The 17816-nt window shown below is 35.1% G+C and overlaps 1 protein-coding gene across 2 annotated transcripts in view; it reads left to right on the top strand.

Moving 5' to 3' along the window:
• Nucleotides 1-17816, top strand: part of RTN4 (reticulon 4) — a 62180-nt gene that overhangs the window by 16143 nt on the left and 28221 nt on the right. The window contains exon 1 of one of the 2 annotated variants that reach the window (XM_017859046.1): nucleotides 6660-7048. The exons of the other annotated variant lie outside the window; for it this stretch is intronic. Coding sequence (XP_017714535.1) covers nucleotides 7015-7048 — 34 coding nt within the window. The 5' untranslated portion in view covers nucleotides 6660-7014. Of the gene's footprint in view, nucleotides 1-6659; nucleotides 7049-17816 lie in introns of those variants that run through there. 2 annotated transcript variants of the gene reach the window in all.

The following is a 17816-nucleotide window of genomic DNA, read 5'->3' as shown; positions in this document are numbered from 1 at the left end:
CTCCTGACCTCGTGATCCGCCCGTCTCGGCCTCCCAAAGTGCTGGGATTACAGGCTTGAGCCACCGTGCCCGGCCGAACCTGACTATTGTTAATAAAGGAAACGATTATATTTACTTTTTAAAAAGTGACATTGTTAAATTAGTGAGGATTTATTTAGCGTTTACTGTGGGCCCAAAACAGATTGAAAATAAATATGTACCATAAAAGAGAGATACCTGCTAAATATAATGAGGTTAAAAAAGCTTAATTTTAGGCATTTTACAGACTTGAGTTCCAATTCTGACCCTTTCACTGATTTAGCTGTATGACCCTTGGCAAATATTTTAATCTACTTGAGCTTCAGTATTTTAGTAATAAGGATTTTTTCTAAGGACTTGATAACTATCAGTGAAGTTAGGGCAACAGTTTATGAAGCAGTCTGATACACAATACACACTCATTGTACAAATTTGAAAAGTACAGAAAATCTTTGAGATGAAAAAAATTGTAATCATATTACCCTGACATAATCAATGTTAATATTTTAGAATATATTATTCTAGTCTACTTTCAATGCACATGTGGTTTTTTGTTTTGTTTTGAATCAGAGTCTCGCTCTGTCATCTAGGCTCTGGAGTAGCAATGGCGGGATCTCTACTCACTGCAACCTCTGCCTCCTGGGTTCAAGCAGTTCTCGTGCCTCAGCCTCCTGAGTAGCTGGGATTAGAGATGTGGGCCACCATGCCCAGCTAATTTTTGTATTTTTAGTAGAGACAGGGTTTCACCATGTTGGCTAAGCTGATCTCAAGCTCCTGACCTTAAGTGATGTGCCCACCTTGGCCTCCCAAAGTGCTGGGATTAAAGGCATGAGCCACTGCACCTGGCCGCATATGTGTATTTTTAAGAATGTAATAGTGTTTTATGAAATTTGAACCATACTCTATTGTTTATAAGCTTTTAAAAACTTCAGCGATGTCTTATATAATGCAAACATTTCCATGTCTTTAAATATTCTGCTGCTGATTTTTTTACTTAGTGTTCCTCAGTATGGATGTATTTTAACCAGTCACTTTGCTATTGTTGGACCCTTAGATTTTTCCTTTGTTATTGATAGATACTGCTGTTAACCTCTTTATATTTAAATATGTTTTACATATCCCTGAATTATTTTCCATAAATTAATTCGAAATAAAAACCTAGGTTAGTGGGTATGAGCATTTATAAGGGTGTCTACAAAAATTGGCCACAAGAAGAGTTGTACTAATTTTTACCCTTATATCAGAATAAGAAAACACCCATTTCTCTACTTTCACCAATTCATATTGTTTATTTTTTTGATAGATAATATTTTTACATTATAGAAAATTCAAAAAGTACAGTCACAAACTTCTTCCTCTCTCTGTTGTCCAGCTGCCTAGTGCTCTTTCCTAGAGTTACCTACTGTGACTTGTTCTTTAAGTATTCTTCCAGACATTCTGTACTTGGTATTTTTTAAAAGCCTTTTACCAGTTTGATAGGTGCAAGTAGTATCTTGCTTTTTTGATCTTTGATTATTAGTGGATGTGAACATGTTGGCAGTTTATTTTTTCTGTAATTTGCTTGTTCATACTCTTTGCCCATTTTTAAATTTAGGTGTTCATTTTTTTCCTGAGAGTTCTTTACATATAAAGGATGTCAACTCTTGTGTTAGTTTTGCCTCAGTTTTCTAAAAGATTTTTAGTTTACATTTCAGTGGACATTTTCAGTTTTCGCAAAGGAAAATACATTATTTACTTACAGTTTTAATTTTACACTTAATTCTGATCTATTTAAATTTGATTTTGGATTCTGATTAGAGATTATTTTACCCCACATTTTTTTTGATGTTAGAGTTGTTTTCCTATTCCCATACTCTGATCTAGCTCCCTAGTGCCAGGCAACAATCTTATGGAAAAGCCAGAAAGTTAATGTTTGCCAGATTGCCTTCCATGAATTGGGCAATCAACTGTAGACTATGGGTGTTGGTGCCATCTAGTGTTGTAGATGGAAAATCAAGTCTGTGGAATGATCTGTAATTGACTGTGGAATGAATTCAGTTGGCCAGAGAAATTTAATGAGCTGTGAATATCATTTTGCACTAACAGGTGAGTTGAAAATTTTATAAACAAATTTGAATATTGACATCTTGTACCAAATCAAACAAATGCTTTAATCATACTACTGTAAACATTATGAAATGACCTTAAAGATTACCCCCAAACCTGGATACTTAAATGAAGACATTAAAGTTTAAGAAGATCTGTTTAGAGCCTAGTGACTATTAATTTTTGAATTCAGAATTTAAAAATGCGTGCTTGAGGCCGGGTGCAGTGGCTCGGAGCGTCTGTAATCCCAGCACTTTGGGAGGCTGAGGTGGGCGGATCACAAGGTCGAGAGATCCAGACCATTCTGGCCAACATTGTGAATCCTCGTCTCTAGTAAAAATACAAAAATCAGCTGGGCTTGGTGGCATACACCTGTAATCCCAGCCACTCGGGAGGCTGAGGCAGGAGAATCACTTGAACCCGGGAGGCGGACATTGCAGTGAGCCGAGATTGTGCCACTGCATTCCAGCCCGATGACAAAATTCCAGCTTGGTAACAGAGCGAGACTCTCAAAAAAAAAAAAAAGCATGCTTGCTTCAGCAGCACGTACACTAAAATTGGAATTATACAGAGAAGATTAGCATAGCCCTTGCACAAGGATGACACACAGAATTCGTGAAGTGTTTCATATTTTTATATAAAAAATTATTTTACATGCTTTGGGTATTTAAGAATATTTGTATATTTCAGATTATAATGTAAGAAGTTAGCATATTAATTTTCATTAAAAGTGTCACTTTCAGTTTATGAATTTTAGTATTCATTTTTGGGACCTTATGTTAAATTTTTTATGGACTTCAAAATGCTCATTGTTTTGCTATTTTAACTTGTACTGTCATTCATTTTCTAGACTAAAATCTTTTTCCAGTTCTTAAGATTTAATTCAGTAATGTTGAAGTGCTGTAATTTAGTCCATAGAGGGCATTATATTACAGCGTATTTACGGTAGGGTTTTAAAAATGAACTCATTTCAGTAATGAAACATGTTAATATCATACCTTTGTGTAGCTCAGAATAGTTAAAATTTGAAATAAGCTTAAAACAACGGTGTAGCTATAATTGTTTCTCTTTTTTTTTTTTAAAAAAAAAGGCCTGTTTTCTGTGGCTGGAAAGTAGAAATTATTTTAGCTTTCAAGAGCAGTGTACATAAGCAGTGTCTTAACTTTTAGAGTAGCATTTTCAATCCAAAAGATTGCTTCTTTCCCACCCTCTTTCCCTTGCATCTCTAAATGTTGTAAAGGCAACGAAGCAAAACAAAAGCCTGAGTTTTTCTTGGGTGCAGAAGTAGGGGAAAGAAAGAAATGGAGAAGGAAGAATGTCTTAGAATTAAGAGCTGGCTGGGGTGGACTTAACAGCTGCATAGTGCTGCCTGTTCTAAAATCTAAAATACAACTTTCTACTGTCTGAAATCTCGCCAGTTAGATACCACCACCCCCTACCCCAAGAAAAAAAAAAAAAAAACCAGAAAACATACACAGTTTCTGAGGTCATAAAAGAGTTTTTTGTTTAGTAGGAATTGATTTATTCATGTAATTTGCCTACTTAAGAGGTAAGTGCACTAAGGAAAAGAGAGTTTGGTTTGAGATGTGAGCAGAGAAACCGTGTAGGTAATTTTAGAGCATATTACCCTTTGGAAAGACATTATGGATATGTACTTGGGGAAGTTTTCATCTTTGATTTTTTTGTCATGCTTGGGAAAAGGGGATACTGAGGACATGGACATTGAGGAGTGGGAAATTGCCAAATACGAACTTTGAACAGTTTATTTCAAAAGTTCTGTGTAAAGCTGATTTTGAGTTCAGGAAAAAGAGGATGCTTTCCTCCTCTTCTCCCCTCCACAAACACACAATATGAAATAGGACTTAGAATTCATGCAACACTTGTATTGGCTTGCAGTATAAATAAAGGAGTTTTCTGTGGCCTCTCCTTTGTGAGCCTTTGCTTTTAAGAGAAAAGAGGTTCCTTTATCAGATAATCAAAATGCCATTCTGCAAGTTGGGACATATGTGCTGTACTTACAAATTGTCCTTGAAAGAAGTTTTAATTTTTTTTAAAGTTATGTGGTTGAAGGAAAACAAAATAAATGAAGATAAGTTTTTAACAGGTTTATATCCTTTCTTTGACATGTTAAGTTGGGGTTCATTGTGGAGTAGGACCATATTACCTATGCATATGTAAATTTTTCTCAGCTGGAAAATAATAGAACTATACAGCAAGGACGATAGTTTGTGTATGGGGGGCAATTCTGTTTAGAAAGATTGGGTTATTGCCTAGAATTGAATGACTTAATATATGAGCTTTCCTAGATGTGCCTTACTTGTCTTGTTGTCTCTTAGTTTGATTGTTATTTTTAGCATTCTGGTAAGTAAATAGCACTTACATAGTACCTACTTTTTGTCAGGCAATGTCCTTAAAGGCTTCTGTTTTAGTAGAGATTATATGATTTTCACAATAAACATAGCCCATCTAGCTTTACATCTTTTAACAAATTTGTGTCGTATCAGTTTTTCAGATTTAAGCACTTTTTTGCTTAACTTGCCAAACTTAAAACAAGTCTAATTGAAAAACTTTATAAGAAATAACCGGGCAAAATGTCAATTGATTTCCACAAGCTAGTTTTCCTTGTACACTTACAAAGACCATAAAAATTAAAGAAGTAGATATCATTATGTAGGCTGAAATGTTTACTAAACTTCAGGGCTCCTATTTTGACTTTTTAATCTGCCAGGGGTGCTATTAGGTATGTTTAATGTTTAGATGAGTGGGTATGTTTTATTACACATTCTTGCCCCTCTCAGGCTTTTTTCTTTAATTGTTAAGCCAAATCAAGTACCATAGAAGATACAAGTAGTCTTAAGTGCCGAGTAACTTGATCACAATAAATCTTTTTTCTTCTACTAGTGAAGTAATCTCTGACTTGAAAATAGTGTTTTAATACTATAGTTGAGTATTTTATTCTAATGCTAGTTATTTATTGGCTTTCAGTTTTAAGGGACTTGTTATTAGAAAATTAGTATTTTGTATTTACTAAATAGTTAGAGGTTCTGAATGTTGTGTGAAGAGGCCAGACATTTTCAGGCCATGATATGACTTGATGACTGGGTTCTCAAATATCACATTATGCAAGGGTTCAGTGAATAAAGTTTAAAGTTAAACATTAACTTGAGCTGAGAATATTGGGCTCTTTTAAAAATTACTTTTCTTTATTTATGTTTGGAGTTAGAGAGGCAGATAGGGAAATAAATGTGTCATTGGTATTCAAGCCACTTCCTTTTTCCCCTCTCATTTTCCTAATTTTAGTTCTTTCTATGTTTAACTCTTAGATGTTTTTAATTTTTGTGGGTACATAATAGGAGTGTATATTAATATCAAGCCACTTCTGATATTAAGGATTTTGCAGCCCACAGATAGCAGGTTCCAGAAAATATCTCTATTTCATTGTAGATATACAGTCTTAAGTATGTATTTTTGTACATAGGCTACATACCTTATAGTATTTTGCAAATTCCTTTTAAAATATTTGAGCTGCTCTGTTACTGCCTTTTCTGCTTAGGTGGATATATGTATCAGGTAAATTGATTGTGGAACGTAAGTAGAGACACTGCATTGGAATGAAAGTCAGTTTTATAAAGTTGAACACAGATTTTTAAAATGCTGTACATAGATTTGTTTTTATATTTTTCTGTAAAATTTTAGGCCATATGTGGTGGCTCATCCCAGCACTTTAGGAGGCTGAGGCAGGAGAATTGCTTGAGCCCAGGAGTTTGTGACCAGCTTGGACAACACAGGGAGATCTTGTCTCTAAAAAAAAAAGTGTAAAAGTAAAAAATAAATTAACTGGGGGCTAGTTAATTTATTTAACTAGCACATGCCTGTGGTGACTGAGGTGGGAGGATCGCTTGAGCCTGGGAGGTTGAGGTTGCAACGTGAGCCATGCTTGCGCCACTGCACTCCAGCCTTGGTGACAGAGCAAGACCCTGTGTCAGAAAAAAATAAAAAATAAAATGTATAGTTTGCTTTTATGTCATTTTCTCATGACAGATAATATCATTAAGCCCATGAATATATCTTCCCAAGCTAAGAATCTATTTATAGTGTCTGTAGTGGTTATCTAATAAATAATGAAAGATTGAGTTGGAGCAGGTGATGATTAAGAGTAAGTATATGTTTGTAAGTCTCTGGATTTCCATAATCATAAAAGAGGAAAAAAAGATATTAGGAAGATTAAGTTGCTAACATTGAAGTCTGTTTTCTGTTCAAGTAATATGTTCAATAAACATTACTAGTTCAACTTATTTTCCGCTTATCCCTTCATAAGGTGCAAAATGCTGAATGTTTTATGTCTTAATAAACTTAGGAGCAATTAAGGAGCCATCATTTCACAAGCTTGAAATGTAGGCTATTACTATTTGATCAGTCCGTTTTTATCTTATCAGGTAACCATCAATTTTAGAGTTTTAAATGAAAGTGAAAACCAGAGCATAATTCGACCATGTGTTAAAAAAAGAAAGAAAAAACTGCATATGGCTTTAAGTGCATTTCAAGTACATTCAGTGGTTCTAAGAACAACCCTTATTTCCTTTCTTTTGGTAACCTGCCCTCTCCCTGCAAATGCAGCTCCATTTGGTATGAGCAACGAGGCAAATGCCTAAAACAATCAACAGTTAGAAGGAAAGCATTAATGCTGGAGTATTAGTAGCCTAGTTACAGATTGCACTGCGTCAGACTGTTCCACACCCAGAAGACGTCAGGTGACTTCAGTTCTGCTGCAGTTGTGCAGCAGAGGAGACTGCAGACTTCTGTTGAGGAAACGGGTATTTCATGTCTCAGGGAGTAGATTTGTATAGTTACAGCTTTTCTGTTGGTATGCATAATTAATAATTGGAGCTGCAAAGCAGATCGTGACAAGAGATGGACGGTCAGAAGAAAAATTGGAAGGACAAGGGTATATCTGCTTTTAATTTCTTACTCAGTTTTATATGTGACCACTAATATATTTCTATGTATAAATCTTGGAATTTAGATATTTTGGATTAAAAGTGAAACCATTGAAGAGTTAAAGAATTAAAACAGCTATCCTCACGTGTTTTTACATTTGGTTGTATACCAGAAAATGTCATGCTGTTCTGTTTCACTGGCATTCGGTTTAGTCTTTTCAGTCCTGCCGTTTAGGTTCTGTTCTCTAATCTTGCACATTGTAAACAGTATAGATCTGACAGATTTCATTTGTTCGTCACTTGGATGTGGTAAATATACATTGCTCTTTCTGTATTTTGTAGTGACATATTTTCCGTGACTATTTTAAAAAAACCTTACTTGGTATAGTTGAAATTCTGTGCAAAGGTTTGTAGGTAGCAAGATACTGCGTTTGCATTAAGCCTCTTTTCTTTGAAAATCTGATTTGAACCTTTAAAATTATTACCAACTTTCTTTTAATCAGATTATATGCATCTTGAAATCATTCAAATTATACACAGTATGATTACACAGTAATTTTAAATGCATGTCTATATTTAAGTCACTAACCTTTGTCCTTGTAATAACCAATCAGTGATTTTGATCCCCTTTCCCCCCCCTTGAAAGCCCAGATCCTTTCAAATCTCAGTGGATCATTGTGTAAGAATTTAAGCCTGTAAATGGTAAAATGTTGACTAGAATGAATATTTAAATAATATTTTATTATGTAGATGATTAAATCTTTTTTTTTTTAAAGAAGGTGATAGGCTGTATATCTAACCACTTATAATAAATTAACTTAAAATTATTAGAGCTATTTTTAAGTAGCCCCAATAGACATTCTACATAAGCAATTTTTTTCCTGGCTACATTCAAGTTTTATAATTAAAAAAATTATCTCCTTCAAGCAGGATTGGCAACAATATTTCTAAAAGCAGTATGTAGAGCTAATTACAGTAACTTTTACAATATCCTTTTAAAAATTTGTTCAATAAAGATGTGGGGAAAAGGTGAATTTAAGATTGAGATCGTATTGAGACATTGGTAAGATTTTATGGTTGCAACTTATAAAACAATAGAAAACCATACAGCTTTGGGTTTTGCCTTTAGGATTTCTTTATATGTGAACCTAGAAAGAAGGATTTTTTTTTGTTTCTTCATCCTGTTAGCTGTTACAGATTGATGAATTGATATATGGTAGCTTTTGCTAAGTGAAAATGATACAAATGATAATACAATAAACACAGGCCTTAAAAGTAGGTGAAAAGTCATATCAGGGCTTATTCTGCAACTATTAAGGCTCTTTATTAATAACTTAAGTCTTAGATCATTAAATAACATCCTAAGTTCTTTATTTGTTGAAGTAATTTAAAGGTATTATGAGACAGGAGAAATTAAGATCCAATGTAGTTCATATTTTTTCCAGAGATTTGTTTGATTATTTTTAGGCACCCAAATGTAAAATTGAATTTACTCCTGAATATCTCTGGGGAGCCTCACTTTGTAAGTGGAATGGCCTAATATTTTTTAGTACTTGTCTGGCTGTTTTGGTCAGTAAGATTAACTTTGCCTGTTTTTCTGATTCAGTGGTTAAATTATATTTTAGTATTTTCTCTGTCAGCAGCCAATTTTAATATTAGAGTAATACTAATTTAAGATTACGGAGTAAGGTTTAAATTGGAAATCACAGAAGTTGGAAGCTACCATGGAATGAGTTTTCCTCAAAAAAAAAAAAAAAAAAAAAAAAGTTTGATGGCAGAAAAGAGCCTAATCTAGGGTCTAGGTAAATTTTAAAATATACTTAAGCATTTTCTACTGCATTCTCCCCTGACCACCAGTATAGCATAGTGACAGATTTGAGAGAGATGCTCTGATTTCAGTGTTCTTTAAAAGGTGGTGTACACACACTACCGTGCGTGCGTGCGTGCTGATTAACTGGTATTTAAGATACTTAATCTTTCAGGCTAAAAGTGTTATTAATAATTTGTATTATTTTATATATTCATATTTAGGAGGATACTTACGACAAATGACATTTACATAGTATTTGATTATTGGGGTTATGAAAAATTTTGAGTAAGGCGGTCAGAAGATTTTTAGGAGCTCAAAATAGGAAGGAATGGGTAGGCCTAGGGATTTGGATGGGGGTAGGAGAATGATATAACCACTAAAAAGCTGTAGTTGAGACAGTAAACTTTCTAGGTAGAACAGAATATTTAGGACAGGAGTTGAAGGGTAAGATTGGTGTAGTCAAAGAATGTAGAAAATTTAGATGATCTAGATTAGGTTTCCTCATCCTTCTCTGTAGATGAGAATCATCTAGTGCTTCTTAAAAATGCAGATTCCTTGGGTCCTGACCTACCAAATCAGATTTTATAGCGCCTGGCAATCTGCATATTAAGCATCCTGGTGTAATTCATGTTGTTGGGCAAATTCGGGAAACAGTGATCTAGGGTTTAAGCCTTGTTTCTGGTATATTTTGATTTTGGCTAGAACAAGAAACTTACCCTTTTTGGTCTTAATTTCCTCGTTTGCATGCTGTCCAGGGTTCCATTTGAGAGGTTCTCTGGTTTTATGGAAAAGATACCCTGGGCCAGACCGCAGAAGACGTTGATTTTTGGATTTCATTGTAAAAGAAATAAAAAGGCTTTGGAAGTTTTAAAGTAGGGAATGGTAAATGATAGCAGTTTTGAAAGACTGGTTTAGCGTGCCACATAAGATCAACTGGGGGAGAATAACCTATAGCTACACCAGTTAGGAAGACTGTAGTTGTGCCCAGATTTAAAACAGATAGGCTTGAATTTGGCCTGAAATAGGAAGGAAAAAGAAGTGGCAGATTTGAGAAATTCAAGGAAGGAATACTTGGCATTTGGTATAGATTTGCAGGACAAGGATGAGGTATAAAGACTCAAGGGGCAACATGTATTGAATTAGAGTGAAACATTGGCAATGACAGTCCTTTAGTATTAGGAGACATAAAGCTAAAATAGAAAAGATGCCAAGTTGGGTTTCAGACACTTTGAATTTGAGAGTCAAATGCAGAGGGAGACGGGTAAATACTGTGTGAGGCGATTGCACTGAAGGAACTGACTATTAAGAAAGGCAAGCCTAAAACCTATGTTACGGAGGTCTGCAGCATCAGGGAAGATGAGGAGTTATAGAGCAGTAAAAGAAGCAAGATAGTATAACTGATACTAAGTGGGGAAAGAATTTTCAAGAAGGAGTGGGCAATTAAATACTTAGAGAAACTGGTTAATATGAGGGAGAAATGGATGTGAATCTTTGAATCTTATTAAATTTTAAAAGTAGGTGCAACACTGTTCTTTATTGTTACAGTACTCTTTGGATTTGTCAGTTAATGTGCCAGAGGTGACCTTCGAGAGAAGTTTCTTTCTGTAGGATAGGGAAAGAAATGTTTCCAGCATTAAAACTCAATGTAATTATATCTCAAGACAATAGTTTTGTACCATTTCTGCAGCATACTTCCACGTAGAGGTTCTTTTAGGATTCTCTGAACTTGTGATAAGCTACTTTACATTTTTTGAAAGCCTTGAGTAAAGCTCATACTGCCATTTTGGTAGAGAGTAGCAGGGGTCTTGGTGTTTGAAATGCCTTACTTGGGAAGGCGAAAAAATGCCCAACAAGGGAACTTTGGCATTAATTAATAATTACGGGGTCTACTGATTGGAAGGACTCTCCTTTCAGTTCTAAACTTGGTTAAAACTGAATATTTAGGCATTCATTAGATACATCTTCTAGATCTTGGGTTAGTAGTGCAGCACTACATAGGTATGTGTTATAGAGAATTTAAAAGGTAAATAGAAAAGTAAAACTCACATCACATAGAGAATGGTTTTTGGGGCATCTTTTTAACAGGATAATGTGTGTTGGGAGGGTTGTGTGGTATATTTTATTCTGTAGTCTTTTTCCCCCATTACGTGGGGAAATAACTTTTATTTTTTAAATACTGTACATTATTTGAATGACTACAATATTTTAATTCCATGTAGTTAAATCAGGTTATTGCTAAAGTTTTGCAAGTACAGGTTGAACATCCCTAATCTGCAAATCTAAAAGCCAGAATGCTCCAAAGTCTGGAACATTTTGAGCACTGATGTGATGCCACAAGTAGAAAACTCCACCCATAAATACTTGACACAATCTTTGTTTCATTCACAGAATTATATAAAATCTGCGTAAAATTACTTTCAGGCTATGGGTATAACGTGTAGATGAAACGTAGTAAATTTCATGTTTAGACTAGGGCCTCACTCCCAAGATACCTCATTATATATATGCAAGTATTCCAAAATATTTCCAAATATTCCAATGTGTTCTAGTCCGAAGTATTACAGGAATACCTCAACCTGTAAAAACAATGCTGAAATGATTATAACTGAATATGTCTTTGTTTCTATTTGTGATTACTTGCAAATTTCTGGGTTATGTTATTTAGGCTTTGGGTGCCGTTTACAAAACTTCTCTCCAGAAAGATTGTACAAATTATTTTCATTAGTGAATGTGAGTGTCCATCATGGATCTCTGGCTAAGGTTAAATGTATGTATTCCCTTCTTATAGTTTTTCTCTAAGATAGTTATTTTGTCAGTGTTAACTCATTAAGTTACTTGATAAGAACCAGCTTTGTATTGTAAGAATGTGTAAGCAGTGGGAGCAATAGTGGAAATAGCCTTTCAATTTTATTTACTCAAGTCTGTGTATTACTAATCCTTACCAGGACCCATAACTGGTCTTTCCACTAAATTATATGTGTCACAGCCAAATTAAAATTACTCTTCCAAAGTGTAGCTCTAATCATGGCACTTAAGGGATTTTCCTTTACTTACTTTTCAAATGAAGTTTATAGTGTCTATCCTAGATGTTTAAAAGGCATTCCATGGCCTAGCCCTAACCTTTATAATTTCATCTCTCATTACTCCCTGTCTCTAGCCACACTGAAGGACTTGTTCTCTAAACATGCCTATTCTTTGCCTTTGCTTGTGTTTTTCTCCACCTTGAATGCCCTTTCTTCCCATTTCATTTTGCTCAAGTAGTCCTTATCAAAGGCCCGGTTCTCCTTGAGGTGTTCACTAAGCCTCCCTGGGGAGGTAGTTCAGTGTTCCTCACTCCCATCTCTCAGTTTTCACTTTGTACTTTTTTCCCCCCAAGGTAAGGGCATAAGGGGTTTCATTTTGTACTTTCTATTGCAATTATTTATACATAAATATCTTGGCTGTTTTTCCAGGCTCCAGATTTTTTTGAAGGCTCACAACAGTGGTGGCTTCATCATTGAATCTTCTGATTGACTTGGTGTAGCTTCTCAGTGAAGGGAAAGACTGAGAACTCCATTGTTCAGCCAGGTTTACTTCTGGCCTTAAACCCACATAAATTTTTGGAAAGTGTTAAAATATGATTTCAAGTGGGAGAAATTAGAAAAAGGATTCCCCACTTCTCCCCTTCTTAAAGGAACAATTCAGCAACTTAAGGAACTTCTGTAGATTCAGAATTTTTAGAGTATTCCTGCAGATAAGGCTTTCTATTAATCATTTATTCCAACTTTCTATTTTACTGATAAGGAAACCAAGAAAACGAGAGATTTAAATATTTGTCAGGCCCACACAGGACCATGCCACTGGTCCATGCTGGCATGAAGCCTTTGTTTTTATTTTATAATTTATATTTGCATTTATATAATTTATTCTTGAATAACCAAAGAATGAAAAGTATATAAAAGCTAAAATGGCCCATGTTTTGATATTTTATTTGTGCATTGTCTAGTTGTGGCATGTTATTGAATGTCATATACTTCTTTCGTATTGTCCTCACTGCAATAAAAAAGACAGGCAGTTGTCTGTCACACTAATCATGGAAGAAGGTAGGTGAGGTTAGTCATTTAGTACAGGTATTGTCAAAAGGTTAAACCTAGTGGGAATTTCCTGGGCCAGGAGAATAATTTCTTTTCGTCTTTAAGGATTGGATTACATGCTTGGATGTAGGCAGAATATCTAGGCAGAGAATAGAATTCTTAAATTTGTTCTCTGGGTGTCCCCCAAGTTCCCTTTTTATTTACAGCCATCTCAGTATCTGCAGGAGATTATTTCCAGCCCTCCACCCTGCATCCCCCTACACCATGGATACCAAAATCCACAGAGGCCCACGTCCCTTATATAAAACGGTGCAGTATTTTCATATAACCTACGCACATCTTGCTGCATGCTTGAGATCATCTCTGAGTTACTTTTTACAACGTAGATAGTTGTTACATTGTTCAGGGAATAATGACAAGAAAAAAGTCCATACTTGCTTAGTACAGATGCAGTCATCATAGGCCTAGCTACATTTTTCCATCCACAGTTAGTTGAATCTGCAGATGTGGAACCCACAGATACAGAGGGCTGACTGTATTCACTTGGTCCCATCTCTTGCTAGAATTTGGGCTGAAGGATGATGTTTAATTTAGGCAGTACTTTCCTTTGCATCCTTGGAGCAGTGATCCGACACCACGTTTATACTTAATTCTCTGCTCTATCATGAGTAAGGCTGACATATTACTGAGTGTGTGTGTATTTTTTTTTTTTTTTTTTTTTTTTTTTTTTTTTTTTTGAGACGGAGTCTTGCTCTGCCGCCCAGGCTGGAGTGCAGTGGCCAGCTCTCAGCTCACTGCAAGCTCCGCCTCCCGGGTTCACGCCATTCTCCTGCCTCAGCCTCCCGGTGTGTATTTTTTTTAATCTGCTTCATGGCTTTCAAGTTTGTTTGATTCAGCTGGCCCTTAGGCATTTGACGTATTATAGACACTAAAATATTTTGTGTTGTCTTCAAATACTATATCACTACTATATTCTATATAACATTTACTTATGAAGCTCAAAGCAATTTAAAAACTGAAAAATTATCAAATGATCAAATATTAATGATAATTATTTGTACTGTTCGTTGATTCGGTGAACATATATTGCATGTACAATAGTTATATAAGGTTATGGAAGAAGAAATATAACTGATTTACTTCCTGGTGAAGTTCATTCTGTTTTGAACTAGTAATTTGCTTTGAGCTTTCCCCTCCCCCAACTCCAGTATATTAAGCTTTAAGTTTCTAGAGTTATGCCATTTAGTTTTTGTTAGTAGAAAATAGGATTTTGAGCAGTAACTTCCTGTTTCTAAGACTTGGTGCCTACTTATTTTAAGCTTAGATGCCAAGAAGAAGGAAAATTTAAACTACAGTAAATTACACATTGAACCAGTTTATTTTCTAATTTTAGGTTTCTATTTATGTAGGTCTTGATCAATTCCAGTAATTTAAAATAATAACTACATGCTTATCAAAATATCAGAAATACAGACTTGTCATAGGAAAAGTTCTCATTTTAACATTCTTTACAATTGAAAGTCGTTGAAGTGAGTGCAGGTAGGGAGAGTCATGTATATCCAACATACTTAAAGAGAAGATACTTAGCTTTACTTTAGAGAAAATGAAATTAAAGGTAGGATTATTCTGTAAAGAGAAAATTATCATGGTTTAGGAAAACTAGGAGTGAGAAACTAGAACTGTTTTCTGCCCTTTTTTGTTGTTTTCTCCTAGTAAAGCTGGAAATAGAGTGTAGGATTAAGGGAAATATTGAAAACTAGATGAACTAATGAAGTAAACTGGTGAATTTAATTATAAATGAAGCATGTGTGGTGTTACTGAACTTCACTTTTCTCTTAGAGAAATTCATATTATCCTTAGAAGACAGTAAACAGCCGTAGGTAGTTTTTATGTTCCTGCAACATATTGAGGCATTTTCTACTTGAAATAAAGGAAAAAAGACCACTGGCTGGGCCTTGTAGCTCATGCCTGTAATCCCAGCACTTCGGGAGGCCATGGTGGGAGGACTACTTGAGACCAGGAGTTCGAGACCAGTCTGGGCAACATAGGGAGGCCCTGTCTCTACAAAACTTTAAAAAATTAGCTTGGTGTGGTGGTGCATGCCTCTGGTCCCAGCTACTCGAGAGGCTGAGGTGGCAGGATTGCTTGAGCCCAGGAGGTCAAGGCTGCAGTGAGCTATGATGGTGCCATTCTGCTCCAGCCTGGGTGACAGAGGGAGACCCTGTCTTACAAAAAAAAAAAAAGGATTTGATTGACTTATCTTGGCACATAAAAACCAGTAACTATGAAAATAAATGTATTTTAGTTCATTCTTAATTTAGTTTATAATCACAGCTGTGCATAAAGTTTTAGAATAAATGGAGGATGAATCAGGTTTTTGGGATTTAGGGGAATGTAATTTTTGCCACAGAATTGTATACTAGCACAAAATGGCTGCTTTGGCTTTATGATTGAATTTCACAGTGGATCATTTATAATCTCCCTTCACAAAAAATGTTTAGTGGTTTAAAAGTGTACTTTCCTGGGAGCTCTTCCTAATCTTTTGAAGTGAGAGGCTGTTTTGAAGTGCCTTACTGGACTGTTTTTTTTTTTGGAGCAATTCTCCAGCGTAGTTCACAACATTAACTTTGTGAAATTTCATGTTAATAGCAAGATTTGCAATTGTGCACTGTTGATTTGGGTGGTTTTATCTGACAAGACATTTAGGTAATGAGTGAGGCTGGATGGTGAATTTAAACAGTAAGGGATATTTATGAGCTTGGATTAATTTTGAAGATTACTTAGTGGATGTTTTCTTATGAAAATTTTCTTTCCTATGCAACTTCATAACTGCAGGGACTCATTTAACAATACTAAACTTGGGTAAGAGAATCTTGTACTCCTCAAATATTGTTGGTTACTAGAGAGCTAGAAATACATATTTTTTAAGTCACAAACCATCTTTTAGTTCATATTATGTGGGGAAAGGAGTATGTGTATGAAAACACCGTGTTTAAAATGATTTTAATTGTAAAGGCCATTTGTTCTCTGTAATAATAATAAGGTTCTATCCTGGCTGTAGGATTGGGTTTTTTTATAAAATGAATAGTAAACATTGACTTAACTTCACATCTTTATGTTTGGCTTCTATTTGCTGGAGATTTTCTAGAAATGGTATTTCTCTTTTTGTTGCTTTATATGCTTTGTAAAGTTTATTGCTTATTTAAAATTTTGTATCATTCTTAAACTCACCAATGTCTTTTAATCTATTTTATAGTTTTTTATGTATATGTAATTACATATATAGTTATAGTATACATTTATTATTTTTAAGGTGAGAACAGTTTCAATTGCTTCTAGAAAACAATTTAAACAAAACATGGTTTATTCATATTGAATCTCTTAATGAAATTTATTGGTCTCACCTATAACTCTACTCGTAGTGTTAGTAAATTGTGTCTCTTGTCTCAGTTGTTTAAACTAAGGTAGAAACAGCACTTGGTATTCTCAAGTAGTCTAAAAAGCAAACTTGAGTATTAATATAGTCTTTTCAATACAAAAGAGTGATATACAAAATATAATATTAGTATAGTCCTTTAAATACAAAAGAGTATAATAGAGTGAGACCTTCATGGTCAGACTTGAATTTCAGTTTGTAACCCTACACAATTTATTTAACAATATGTTTACATTACAAATATACAGATACATTTGCATCATATATATAATGCAGATAATACTTTTTAGAGTTGTTGTGATTGGAGGTAATGTATATACAATGTTCTCAGCACAGTGTCTTGCTCAGACTGGGAGATTACAAAATTGTTGTAGAAAGGGGAAGTATAGAAATTCTGCTGTTTGTTTATTGTGCTATTTGTTTATCATGTAAAGTGTTATTTTCTTAGGCGTGGTGGTTCAAATTCACCAAAGCACTGTAACGTTGTCAAAGTAAGATAGGAAAGATTTAGTGGAAGAGACAAGGACCTGAAATTTTGCGTGTATCTTTTAAAAAACTAGTTAAAGGAAGAGGAGATATAGCCAAGAGAGATGCGGGTTTGCCAGGTATTTGGATGAGATACTTTTGTAGCACTAACAGGTACCTATCAGCCTGAGACTTGCTAATTGAAACCTCTTTAGATATACTTTCAGAGAAAGTTGAATTCACCTTTTTTAAAAAATCAGGGCTTAGCTAAGCATCACATTTAATATTTGATTGCGTTTCTTGTCCTTATCTCTTGACCTTATCTCTTACCTCTTGAGCTTTAGTACCTTTATTTATTGTATTCAGTTCACCAAGCATTTTCATATGTGAAATTACAGTTCAGCTTCAAATACTCTCTTAGGTGGGTATTATTTTTCTAATTTTACACAGAGGGAAACAGAGACTACATTATCTCCTCAGATCATATTGATACTAACCTGAAGGAAGAAATAGGACTCAGGCTCCTCTTAATGTCTTTATGAAGAGAGCTAAACTCTGCACAGATCCTTTTGTGGACCTTCGCCTGTCAGGTTTTGACAAGTGAATGCTTACTATGTTGAGATAAAAGCTTACTATTATGTAGTACTAAATTTTCTTTTCTTTTTTTTTTTTTTTCTTTTTTTTTTTTTTTTTGAGACGGAGTCTTGCTCTGTCGCCCGGGCTGGAGTGCAGTGGCCGGATCTCAGCTCACTGCAAGCTCCGCCTCCCGGGTTCACGCCATTCTCCTGCCTCAGCCTCCCGAGTAGCTGGGACTACAGGCGCCCGCCACCTCGCCCGTCTAGTTTTTTGTATTTTAGTAGAGACGGGGTTTCACCGTGTTAGCCAGGATGGTCTTGATCTCCTGACCTCGTGATCCGCCCGTCTCGGCCTCCCAAAGTGCTGGGATTACAGGCTTGAGCCACCGCGCCCGGCAGTACTAAATTTTCAATTCT

The sequence above is a fragment of the Rhinopithecus bieti genome, unplaced genomic scaffold (genome assembly GCF_001698545.2).
Source record: "Rhinopithecus bieti isolate Rb0 unplaced genomic scaffold, ASM169854v2 scaffold_47995, whole genome shotgun sequence".
Classification (NCBI taxonomy): domain Eukaryota; kingdom Metazoa; phylum Chordata; class Mammalia; order Primates; family Cercopithecidae; genus Rhinopithecus; species Rhinopithecus bieti.
Note: the sequence above shows the minus strand (reverse complement) of the source record. Positions and strands in the feature narration are given on the sequence as shown.